Source organism: Camelus bactrianus, chromosome 18 (genome assembly GCF_048773025.1).
Source record: "Camelus bactrianus isolate YW-2024 breed Bactrian camel chromosome 18, ASM4877302v1, whole genome shotgun sequence".
NCBI classification, from domain to species: Eukaryota; Metazoa; Chordata; class Mammalia; order Artiodactyla; family Camelidae; genus Camelus; species Camelus bactrianus.
Window position 1 is genome coordinate 22,780,802 of NC_133556.1, and position 12,194 is coordinate 22,792,995.

Below are 12,194 nucleotides of genomic sequence, written 5' to 3' on the forward strand. Positions count from 1 at the left end.
TCACCAATCTCTGGCCACAGTGTGGCGGGTTTGGGGGCTGGCTGACTGGACCCAGGCCTCCCGGAACCCACGTGAACCGGCCACACACACAAACCGGTGCGGTTTGACGTACGGAGCACCTTGTGCTTCCTCACTCTTATTTTGTGCTGCAGTCCTTACGCTCCAGTCTAAAGAGACGTCCCCCGCTGGCAATCCTGATGTAGTAACCGTTCGGGGACAGGGACGGGCTGTGTGGCACCGAGTTACCAGCATGAGCTTTGGGATCAGACGCAAGCTCACATTCCTAGCTCTGCCCCTCGGGCCTCCACATGCTCATCTGTCAACCTGGAAGCACCCCAGCTGATGATGACTCAGCTATCATATGCTCCCTCACCCTGTTCCCCTTCCTCAATCTTAATTTCCTGAAACACAGATGTGTTGGCTAGAGCTCCTACAGCCATCCTGGACCATGAGACCAACTTAAGAATGGAAAGCAAAGATGGCAAAACAAGAGCAACAACGAAAACCCAGTGAAAGAGTCTGGGATGTTAACAAACCCATGGCGCTCCCATATCCGCCCTGAATAGCCCACCTCGAGATTTCTAATACGAGGGAGAAAAGTGTCTTATTTAAGCTGTTATTCATGTCTCTGTTATCTGCCAGGGAACTGAGGACCTAAAGAATTTCAAGCTTAAAGAAATTTTAATAAAGATGTCTGTATGGCTATAGCTTATTTTCTTTTATAATTTACAGCTGGAAAAGACAAAAAAACAAGCAAATCCTTATTATTAGGGAAAAAGGACCTGTGGTTATTGCAAACTAAAAGCAGTCAACCCAGGTATTCAAAACTGACAGAAGCAAATCTAACCCTCCTCCAGCACATCCTCAACATGGGAGCAGAACACACAGTAGGACTCAGACCCCAGGACCCCAGGGCCCTACCTCGTACCTGGACGAAGAAGTAGATGAGGCCCAGGGGCGGGATGACGACGGCGGCGATGGGCGTGGCCAGCAGGATGACGATGCAGGCGCCAATGACGTTGAACAGGGAGCCCATGAACATCTTGATGACCTGCGGGATCATCGAGTCCACCGTGTCCAGCTCCTTGGAGAAGCGGTTCACCAGGTTCCCACTGGGGGTCCGCTCGAAGAAGCTCATGGGCGACCGCAGGACGTTATGCAGTAGGTCCAGGTGCAGGCGGCGGGAGGCGAAGATGCCCCCGATGGACACCGCCATGGAGTAGCCGAACACCGAGATCCCTACAAGCACTCACGTTAAACTCCACCACGGGAGAGGGGCCAGGCTTGGGGCGGGGGCCAGTGGCCACGCAACCATGTGGACAAAGCAGCTTCTAATAATAACAATGGTGGCTGTTATTAATCGAGCACTTACCATGGGCAAAATACTACTAGCATTTTATGTGCATCTGATCCTGATGAGGACCCTGTGTAAGTTCTAGTGGTGCCATCTTACAGATAAGGAAACTGGAGCTCAGATGGGTGAATTCCTTTGCCCTCTATAGACCCGGCCGATCAGAAGCAGAGCTGCGGTTCCGATGCCAGCAGCCTGCTCCAGGGCCATGCTCTTGATCTGTATGCTGTCTCCTCTAGACCAGCAATGCAACCACAGAACTTTCTGTGATGATGCAAATGGTCTGCATCTGCACTGTCCAGTGTGGTACCAACTAGCTACCAGCATCCGTCACATGGCTGCTGCAAATGAATAACTGGTGTTTTAATTTTATTTAATTTCTAGGAACTGAAATTCAACTAGCCACATGTGGCCAGCAGTGACCACACTGAACAGCACAGCTCTAGAACAGACACTGCTGCTGTGTAAGCCCAGGTCAACATCACACCCTCTCTGTGCTCCACCTTCTCTACCACAATCCCTTGCCCTAGGAGGGGGTTTCAGGGACTGAGACATTTAAGAACCCCATGTCTGCTCTTCTGGTTTTTTCAAAGATCATGAGACATTTATAGCCCCTCCAAACAACCCAGATGAGGGCACCCTGATCTGTTCAGAGAGGTGATTCCACAGGAATGGAGAGGCTTCTATCCAAGTCTCCTTAAAGAAGGAAGCCAAGAGGTAGGGTCTAGAAGGATGGACTCTGGGGTTGGCACTGGTAGGCTCTGGAGCCAAATCCTGTCTCTGCCACCCACCAGCCATGGGACCTTTCACAAGTCACTTAATTCTCCCTGCACTCTGTTTCCTCAACTGTAAAATGGGGACAATGATACTTATCTTGCAGCACTGCTGAATGTAAAGGGTCTACCTGGCAATGTGCCTGGGGCACAGAAGTGCTCAAAAACATCAAATGTATACATTTCTTGTATACATACATGCATCATAAAAACATCATTTTTATGAGCACATAAACACATAGTTCATGTACCGTGCAGCACATTAGCTAAGAGGCTGGGCTCTGAGCCATAATGCCTTGACCACTGTGAGCTCTGCCATGTGTGACTTTGGGCAAATTACTTAACCCCTCTGGGCCTCAGTTTCTGCATCTCTAAAATGGGGAAAGTAGTATATTAGCTCCTACCTCCTAAGATTGCTGCAAAAGTCAGATAAATTAAAACACCTAAAAGTGTTTAAAATGGAACCACATCAAGTTAAGTGCTCAGTAAACATCAGCTATTCCTATGACCTTCACGGGACCACAGAAAGGGCGTAGAGCAGGACTTCTCAACCCCCTCACTGTTAACACTTGGGACTGGATAATCCTGTTGTGGAGGCTGTGCTGTGCACCTCAGGACGTTTCACAACATCCTCGGCCTATAGATGCCAGGAGCACCCACTCCCACTCTGAAGCTGTGGCAACTCCAAGTATCTCTAGATGTTGCTGATTGTCCTCTGGGAGACAACACTGCCTGCGTTGTGAGCCACTAGTATAAACTAACTCCCACCTTTAGACAGCAGGTAAAAGTCCACAAATAAGACTTCACAGAAGCTCCTTCACCCTGAGAGCAACAAGGGGCAAGGGCCCTTGCTCACCAATGCTCCATGTGGCCTCTGATTCTCAACTTTCCTCATCTGCAAAATGGGCACATTCTGCTCCCCTCCCCACTGTCTCCTAGGATCATATGAAACAAAGCATTCGAGAAACATTCCTACAAATATCTGAGTGTCTTACGTGACAGCTACTATTCATGGGAGTTTGGCTTGGTCTGTGAGTCTACAAAACCCTGACAAGTGGGGGGACCCAATTCTCTAACAAGACATGGATGTGGATCCAAGTGCCAACATCAGGAGGCAGTGGGGAGGCCCACCTTGTGAAATGCCCAGGGCTCCATAGACGCTCAGTCGGACTTTCGTGTGCTCCTGGGTCCCGTTGACGATGGGATCATCAGTCCAGAGACTGAGCCAATAGTTAGATGCCAGGGCAGCAACGTGGTTACACAGGAAAAGGAAGATGCTCAGAAAGGAGATGAAAAGTCCGATCGCCTTCATGTAGTCCCAGTACACGGAGAGCTTGACCTGAGACCAGGGAGAGAGGGCATCTTACAGAACGCACCCACCAGCCATGCCCATCCAAGGCCAGGAACTACAACAGCTCCTGTGCTCACACCTCCGATCCCTCCCCCTTAGTTACTCGGCAAAGGAGTCAGCAGCAAAGGCACAGCCTCTGCCTTCACAGAGCTTCCAGGTGAGGGGCGAGACAGGCTCAGCAAATCGTTGCCCAGAAAAATGCATAATCCCAGAGAAGGGCTGGTACAAAATGCGGCAACCTGACCTAACCCAGGGTGGGGAGGTATCAGGGTGAGGAGCTTCTTCCTGAGGAAGGCACATCAAGGAGTTACTGAGGCAGGTGAAAATGGAAAACGGGCACCCCAGTCGGAGGGACCAGCATGTGCAAAGGATTCAAGGTAGGAGGGAGCCTGAAAGATGGCAGGGGTAGCTGGAGCAAGTTGAGGCTGGAGAATGGGTAGCAGCCAGACCACACAGGGCCTGGGAGATCCTGTCCAGGATTTCAATCTTTACGCCAGGACCATCAGAAAGCCATCAAACAGTCTGAAGAAAATGGGAAGGTGGGACATGTTGCCTAGCAACCAAGACCAAGTGTCACGTCTACCCCACGTCCTCTGATCACGCAATACGCCACTGCAACTGGCTTCTCAGTGTTTTGTGCCTGCTCAGCCTGTATGAAGTGATAGTCGGGGGCTTCTTTCATCCCTGTATTTCCCGTGGAGCCCAGCATGGGGGCTCCATCATTACGTGCAGCCGCGTGAAGGGTGGCTGAACACCAGAGACGGGGGCAATGTGCTTCTCGTCAGCCCCACGCCCACCCGTTAGGCATGGTTACAGCAAACTCCAGGCATCTTTCCCTGTGTGTGCTCCCTGTCACGTCAAGCCTCTCATGCTGCATTTTGGATTATAAACATCATCAGAGTTGCAGTCTGGCTGAAAGGAAGCAGGTGGAAGACCGGAGGTTCTTTTTCAAGTCTCTGTTCTTCAAATTGGAATACTGGAGAGGGGGTGTCAGAATAAAGAGCGTGCCTGTTTCACCATCTGGCTTCATCACGCAGCCGAGCTGCCTGCTGACCCTGGAGTTCCTCTGCAGGACTTGGGACTCCTCTTCCTGAGCAGACGAACAAGGTGGGTGTGGAGTCAGAAGTGATCAGGGTGGACTGAGCCCAGCTCCGCTCCTGTTCGGACTTTGGCAAGTTATAAGCCCCCCAGGTCTTGGTTTTGGTATGGTGAATGGGCAGGACCCATCTGCTCTGGGTGGTTGTGGGGCTTAAGTAAGGCCCTTCCCTCTCAAGTCATTTCTCTGGCTCCCTGGAAGGTCAGTGAGAGCAAGGGAGGGGGACACGCTATAGCCACCTCTGTCCCTGGCCCCGGGTGTGACCAACATGAGTGAAGAAGCAGGAAACAGAGGGCCTAGGAGATGCTGGATGAACTCAGGTAGGTCTGAGAGAACAGTGCCCTGACTTTGCCTGTTTCCCTTATCATTTTCCTGGAAAAATTACTTTGTTTTTCCTTATCTGTGTACTTATTTTTTTTACTTATTTTAAAAACTTCCATCCCCTATTTTTTTTTAAATATACCATTTTATTTTAAAAAATAAACTCTGGAATACTACCATAAACAGGAAATTACTGACACTCGCCCAAACTAGATGATCGTAAAAAAACATGATAAAACAAGAGCCTGAAACCTGCTCTCCTTGTTACAAAGAGAAGTTCCTGCCTGTTAGTACTATAGACTGAATATTTGTGTCTCCTCCCAAATTTTGAGTTGAAGTCCTACCCCTGTAATGTGACAATATCTGAGGTGGGGCCTCTGATAGGTGATTTGGTCACGAGGGTGGAGCCTCCGTAAATGGGACTGGTGCCCTCATGAGGGACCCCAGAGAGCTCTCTCACCCCTTCTGTCATGTGAGGACACAGGGAGAGGAGGGCTGTCTGTGAACCATGAAGATCTCACCAGCATGATTCTGCAGGCGCCTTGATCCTGGACTTGCCAGCATCCAGAACTATAAGCAATAAATGTAAGTTGCTTCTAAGCCACTCCCTCTGTGGTTGTCTGTTACAGCAGCCGAAACAGACTAAGACAGTTAGGGATTAAAGGCAAGCTAGCCCCAGCTGAGACTTTCTCACTAATGTACCAGGCACAACTCAGAGATACTGTGGGTAGGGTTCCGGACCACCACCACCAGGCGAATACTGCATTAAGGTGAGTCACACATATTTTTTGGTTTCCCAGGGCATATAAAAGTTATGTTACACTATACAGTAGACTATTAAGTGTGCAACAGCATTATGTCTAAAAAAACCAAAGCACACACCTTAATTTAAAAAATACTTCATTGCTAAAGAATGCTAACCACCATTTGAGACTTCAGTGAGTCACAGTAGTAACATCAAAGATCACAGATGACAAATATAACAACAATAAAAAAGACTGAAATATTGCAAGAACCTCCAAAACGTGACTCAGAGACACCAAGTGAGCAAATGAAAAGCTGTTGGAAAAGTGGTGCCAATGTTCAATGCAGGGTGGCTGTAAACCTTCAATTTGTAAAACAAAACCGCGTTATCTGCTAAGTGCAATAAAACAAAGCGCAATAAAACGAGGTCTGCCTGTGGTCACAAAGGCAAAAAAGAGAAATTAAAAAGGCAATGTAAAACAATTTTTTCTGACCACGTAATTAATGTTCTTCTGTGCTGAGTCTGTGACGACCTGAAACCATCTCACATACAACTGGACCCCGTGAGGTGGGAAGCCCTGGTTTAAAGCATCCAGGGCACCTACGGCTAACATGAGCCCCAGCTGCTCAAAGGAGGCGGCGGTCAGGAGAGCAGAGGCCACAGACGCCAGCCCTGGAGTCTGACGGCCGGGTTCCAACCCCAGGGCTGCCGCTCACCAGCTGCGCCCGGGGCAAGTCATTCGGGCCCTCCGGCCTGGTTTCTGGCACTTAAAACAGTACCTTTAGTGGCTCTGTTGGGGGAAGACATGAGCTAAGATGCACAAAGTACTCTGCACGGGCCTGGTACCCAGGGATGCCCAGCCGTGGCCCTCACCTGCCCTGTCTGAGCCTTGTCTGCCTCCATCAGCTTCCAGGTCTCCTCCTTGGCCCCGGCCTTCTGCAGCTCGGCGGTGCTGTTGTGGTGCCGGCCGACATCACCGCTGTAGGAGGAGGAGTTGCTGAGCTGTCTGGGGAAGCAAGGCACACGGGTGTTAGCTGGATGGAAGCCTCAGGCGGGGTCGGCAGCCCCTAAAGACCAAATTAGTTCACTCTTGACTTTACCCAGGCGGTCCAGAGAGGGGAAGGGTCTTGGCCCAGAGCCCCATGGAGGAACTGTTCCTTTATGCAGACTCTACTCAAAAACCTTTTTTGGCCCCACCAGTGCTCATTAGATTTATGCAGATCATGACAGATTATCACCCAGAGCTCTGTCCTCCCTGGGGCCGTCCCTTTCCCTGGGGAGAAGATGCGTGGGGAATGACATGGGGGACAGGTGTGTGTGCACAGGAACAGCCCCTCTCTCACACAGCTCAGACCCACACGAACGCAGGGATGGGGTACGACTTCCACCTTGGTCATCGACTCTCTCTACTGCCTTCGTGGTTTGAACACCTCGAGGAAGCAAGCGTGGAGGTGGAGGGAGGTCCAGGGAGCTGGGAACTGAGGGCAGCGTCCAGGATGTGGCCAGTTAGGAACCGAGGAACTGAGTCCTGCCAACAGCCATGTGACCTTAGATGCGGATCCTTCTCCAGCCAGACCTTCAGATGAAACCCCAGCCTGGCTGACGCCTTGGTGACAGCTTGTGGGAGACCCTGAGCAGAGGATCCAGCTAAGCTGTGCCCGGACACACAGAAACTACATGTCCTGTATGTTTCTGCTCAGTCCACCTTGCCTCTCTCCTGCAAGCATCCCACGGTCACCTGCCTCCTCTCAGCTAATCCTGAGACTGATTATGCTGGCTGCCTGCCCAAACCACAGGAGTGCTTCCTTGACCCCTGCGTGACTCTGGGTGAGGCGCCTTTCTAAGCACTTACACTTACACTTAAACACACACACACACACGCCGCATTCACCACCTTGACAGGTGCGCCAATAGAGAAGGAAGCATTTCCACCTCTCCCATATGACACAGAGCTGGGCCCAGGAGGGTACCGTGGGCAAGGCTCTGAGGGCGACAGCTACTCATGCCAATTTCCCTCCCAGCCGCACTTCTGTGAAATCCCCCCACCCCAAAAGAAGTAGCCCCAGGCAGCCCCAGCTGCGAGTGACAACTGAGTGGTGTTTACTGAGTGCTGATGGCGCAGGCACAGGTCTAAGGGCTTCACACGTTCTCTGTCACTTAAGCCTTCCTATGACCCTGTGCGGCCAGTGCACCGAAGACCCCATTTGACAGCTGAGGAAACCGAGGCATGGAGAGGTTAAGCATGGAATGCCGCTCCCCCGAATACCCAATGATCTAAACCAAAGCAACCTCCTTTAAAGCACCGAAGTGTAGAACTTGGGCGCATCGGCTCAGACGCCGAGCTTGGGTTCAGACGCAAGCTTAGCTCCTCTCCAGCTGCAAGGTGAGAGCTCTCGGTCTGCTCGCCTGTGAAACGGGACAATGACAGTAACTGCCTCCAGGTTCGCAGACTGCACAGAGCCTGGTGCCGTGCCTGGTGCCGTGCCCGGCTCCTAACGGCGCACAGAACGCATTCTTAAAGCCCGAACATTCCAGGTCCCTCTGAGAGACGTGAGTGAAGAGCCGCACCACGTAGGGAGCTCGGGTGTCAGAAGTGCAGGTGGACAGTTAAGTCACGAGGCCCGTGCGAGACGTGCCACCTGGCAGGAATGGAACCAGGCTTCCCCTTTGGGCCTCTGCTCTCTGGGAAGTGAGGTGCCCCCAAGGGTTCGGGAGGGAAGGCAGGAGCTGAAGGCCTTTCTTGGTAGGTGGAGCCTCGCCGCGGGCACCCTCATGGGGCAGAAACGTGGAGCCGGGGGAAGAAGCCACAGGAGTGGTCTCCCTCCCTGCCTTACCTCAGCGGTTGCTTCCCCGCAGCATCTGTCACCAGCATGCCGTTCTCCACCTGCTTCACCTCCTTCCCGGGACCGCTGACGCCTGCTAAGCCTGGCAGGAGAGAAAGGGGGGCAGAATCGTGGTTTCAAGAGCTGGAACCAAATCCTGTCATTCCAGCGGGGAGACGGCACATGACCTGGCTGCCAGGAAGCTCAGAAAGCAAGACTTCTTTGCTGAGCCCCCAGACAGGCTCTCCGGCTGGGGTGCAGGAGCTATCGGGGCCAGCTCCCTTGGGGCAGGGATGGTGCTTTGCAACTGTCTTGAGGGCCCTGGGCCCCAGAAAGTGCCCTGTACCAGCAGTGACTGGTAAAATCCACTCTGCTAATGGTATCTCTGCTCCGTGAAGCTTGGCTAATGGTGCCAGGAGGCAGTGAACCATGCAGAGGAAAGGCCGCAGTCCTCTGGTCCCTAAGCATCCCAAGCAGGGGTGAAACTCAAAATAAGTAACAACAGGTTTTGACAAGGGCATCAGACACGGGAGACCCAGAGGCCCCCAGCAGGGCCAGGAGTTAACCCTTCGGTTGCCGGATCACAGGGAGGTTCTGAAGTCGGGGGCCCGGGGGCCCTGCTGGGGCAGTGGCTATTTCCCCAGTAATAAGGAACTATTTCAGGATTTCAGCAACTGATACAGCCACTGCTGGGCACATCAGCCAGACAGACATCTGCCCCAGTTCCAAGAAGCATCCATCCAGCATCAACAGTGATCACCGTCACCTTAGAGACAGTAGCTAATGTTTATTAAGTGTCAGCTGCTGAGCTGTTGAAATACATTATTTCCTTTAATTTTCCAACAACTCAGTGGTAATGTTTATTACCCCCCACTCTGCACTGATCTCCTCGCTCTCTGGTGCCAGGAGTGAGAGGGCACGAGAGAACAGCATTATGTAGGGCTCCAAGGGGCTGACCCCAGAGGAGGAGGGGGACACAGGAGAGAAGTTACGAGAAGGGAGAAATAGTAGCCAGCAGTGACCCTGGGAACATGCTGATGTGACATGAATTAAAGCAGAATCCAAGAAGGCAAGCTCTCTCAGGGGACAGCCACAGGAAGAAACAGAAGACAGGAAGGGAACCGGGGCTAGGGATCATTCCTGGGTGGATGGGAGGAGCTCTGAGCTGGTGACTCTCAATCTTGGCCATGGATGAATCACCTGGAGATGCCCTGTGTCCGGCCCTGGTCCTTGCAGTAACTCTGCCAGGGAGGCCAGGCCCCACATTGATAGCACAGTCAAGTAGCTGGGACCTATGGGAAATGTCCTCTCACTTCCTCACTGTGTGTACTATGGAAGCAATGAAACTTTCTGAGCCTCAGCTTCCACATCTGCAAAATGGGAATAACAACAGCACCTGCCCTCATTAGCCAGAGGATGAAATGAGGTGGTGCCCGAGGCTTGGTGAAGGGGACACCATTGTGGTGCTTACCATTATCTGCATTTTAAAATGTGCCCCACAGATAACTCTGGAACACAGCCAGGATGGAGAACCGCTGTTTTCAGTATTTCCTTTAACGTCAGCATCTTTTTTTTTTTAATTAAAAAAAAAGAACAAACAAAAAAGAGGGATAACAAGCAGGACTTCCCATGCAGCCACATGCAGGCAGTGCTGATACACATGCATGGCACTTGGGCCCAAGGCTGGCCTTGACCATCTTCCTCTGTGCAGGAATGGAGATGCTTTAAAACACTCCCAGTGGAGAGGGTACAGCTCAAGTGGCAGAGCACATGCTTAGCATGCATAAGGTCCTGGGTTCAATTCCCAGTACCTCCTCTAAAAATGAATAAATGAATCTAATTACCTTCCCCCACAAAAAACAAAAACAAAAACAAAAACAAAACAAAAAAAACACTCCCAGAGACACGGGTCCTGTGGCAGGTGCTTCAGAGAGCCTTCTGCCCAGGTGTCCTCTGTAAGCCTCAGCCTCCTTCTCCTCCTCCTGCTTCCCACTCAGTGCAGGGCCCCACAGTGGCCTCCGTGGCTGCCTCCTCCTCTGCTCAACCCAATTACCCAACATGTGATACACCAACAAGGGCAGCTGGAAAATGCTCATCTTCAAAGGAGGGACCGAGAGTCCCAGGAGGAGAACGTGAGCATGTGTGGCGCACCACCCCGTGTGCCTTCTTTGCAAAGGATTTAGTCCCTCTCCCCACAGTCTCCCAGGCCTGTCTGACCAGGGGGGTGGGTGGCCAGACTCCCCAAGCTGAGGGGGAACCTGCCCAAGGTCAGCCCAACAGAACCCCTCCCCCAGGACTTTGAATCATCTATGGCCTCACAAGGACCAAAGATCTTTCCAACTGCTCTGTTCTAAAGGAGTCTTATGCCCAGAGTTCCCACTGCCCAAGTCCTGCTTGTCCAGCTTTGCCTTTGATTTCTGAGCTCCCTAGTATCCTTCTGGAAACACCTTGTTCATGTGGCCAGAGTTGCCTTCTGTGGCTTCCAAAAGGGGCCTCTGTCTGGACCCTCAGCCACACACTGCTGGTCAAGGAAGACAGGAGAAATGGGTTCCCTTCAGGGGCCAGTTCACACTTTTCTGTCACTGGAGGGAGACAGAACAACCTTTCCTGCTGAAATTCTGCTAGAAGACATCCCTCCTCTGGGCACCCCACCACCTGCAGCTGCCCCATCAGATGCTCATCACTCTGAGCTGCCTTGGCCCGCCTGGGTCTGGGTCATGCCCAGGAGGTACCGGTGGGATGGTAGTAATCAAACTGTTCCCATTCACTGTCCATCTACTGCATGCCAGGCATTTCACAACCAGGATCTCCAAGGCCAGCTGGTCATGGTCATTTGACCTGTGAGACAGTAAGGCTTAGCCAAGGTCACTCAGCTGATCAGTGAGCACTCTGGAGATTCAGACTGTATCCCCAAGTGCCAACCACAAAGCCTGGTGCACACGAGGCACTTAATAAATGCTGGATGAACGGGGGAAGGGGGTGCAAATGCAGATGCTCAAGGGCCCCTTCCCAGGCATGCAGAAACAGGACAAGTCCACCTCCAGCCCCGTTCTGCAAGCATAGCCAACGCCAGCCCAGCCGTCACTGACCTTCCTCCTCCTCATTCACCACGCTGATGCCTGGGGATTCACAAGACCCGAGAAAGTGTTAAGAACCAAGGCAAAACTCCCAACCCTGAGCCCCCTGTTTAAATGCCCAGAGGGGACAGATGAACCGCTTCCCTTAAGGGTGAGGGGCAAGGACGGCTGACGGACCTGCTGCATGTACGCCAGTGTCCCCATCCCACACGTTCTGGATGGATCCCTGACGAGCACATTGCCTGGGGCCAGCTCCTTCTCTAAAAGCTGTAAGTGTTCACACAGAAAGACAGCTAGAAAAATGCAAACCGACCTTCTGTCTTTACACCTGTTTTCCCAGCAGTGGAGGGAGAGAGAGAAAACATTACAGTGTGCAGGGCAGGCATGCCAGCTGGGAGGCGGCACGGGCCTCTTGCCAGACCATAGATTCTGGTTTTTCAAGGACATGAGCACCTTGCCCTGAGCCAGCTCCACGTGGAGCTGAGAAAAAAGAAGAGGAGGTCACTTGGCTCAGATATCACCTTGAACCCTCCAGGCTGGGAGGACATGGAACCCTTCTAAGGGTTCTCCTAGCCCCCCAGGCTCGTCTTCATCACTGTGTTTAGCACCATGATGTCCTTGATTATTTAGTGTTTATCTCCCCCATCAGACTGTGAGC

The 12,194-nt window shown here is 52.1% G+C and overlaps 1 protein-coding gene across 4 annotated transcripts in view; it reads right to left on the reverse strand.

Moving 5' to 3' along the window:
* Positions 1-12,194, reverse strand: part of ABCC1 (ATP binding cassette subfamily C member 1 (ABCC1 blood group)) — a 127,544-nt gene that overhangs the window by 14,143 nt on the left and 101,207 nt on the right. For 2 of the 4 annotated variants that reach the window (XM_074346284.1, XM_074346283.1), the window contains exons 20-24: positions 11,549-11,578; positions 8,472-8,562; positions 6,511-6,643; positions 3,256-3,463; positions 929-1,239 (exon numbers count right to left, since the gene is read on the reverse strand). In XM_074346284.1, the coding sequence (XP_074202385.1) occupies positions 929-1,239; positions 3,256-3,463; positions 6,511-6,643; positions 8,472-8,562; positions 11,549-11,578 (773 nt within the window). The remainder of the gene's footprint in view (positions 1-928; positions 1,240-3,255; positions 3,464-6,510; positions 6,644-8,471; positions 8,563-11,548; positions 11,579-12,194) is intronic. The other 2 variants (XM_074346286.1, XM_074346285.1) reach the window with 1 other exon arrangement.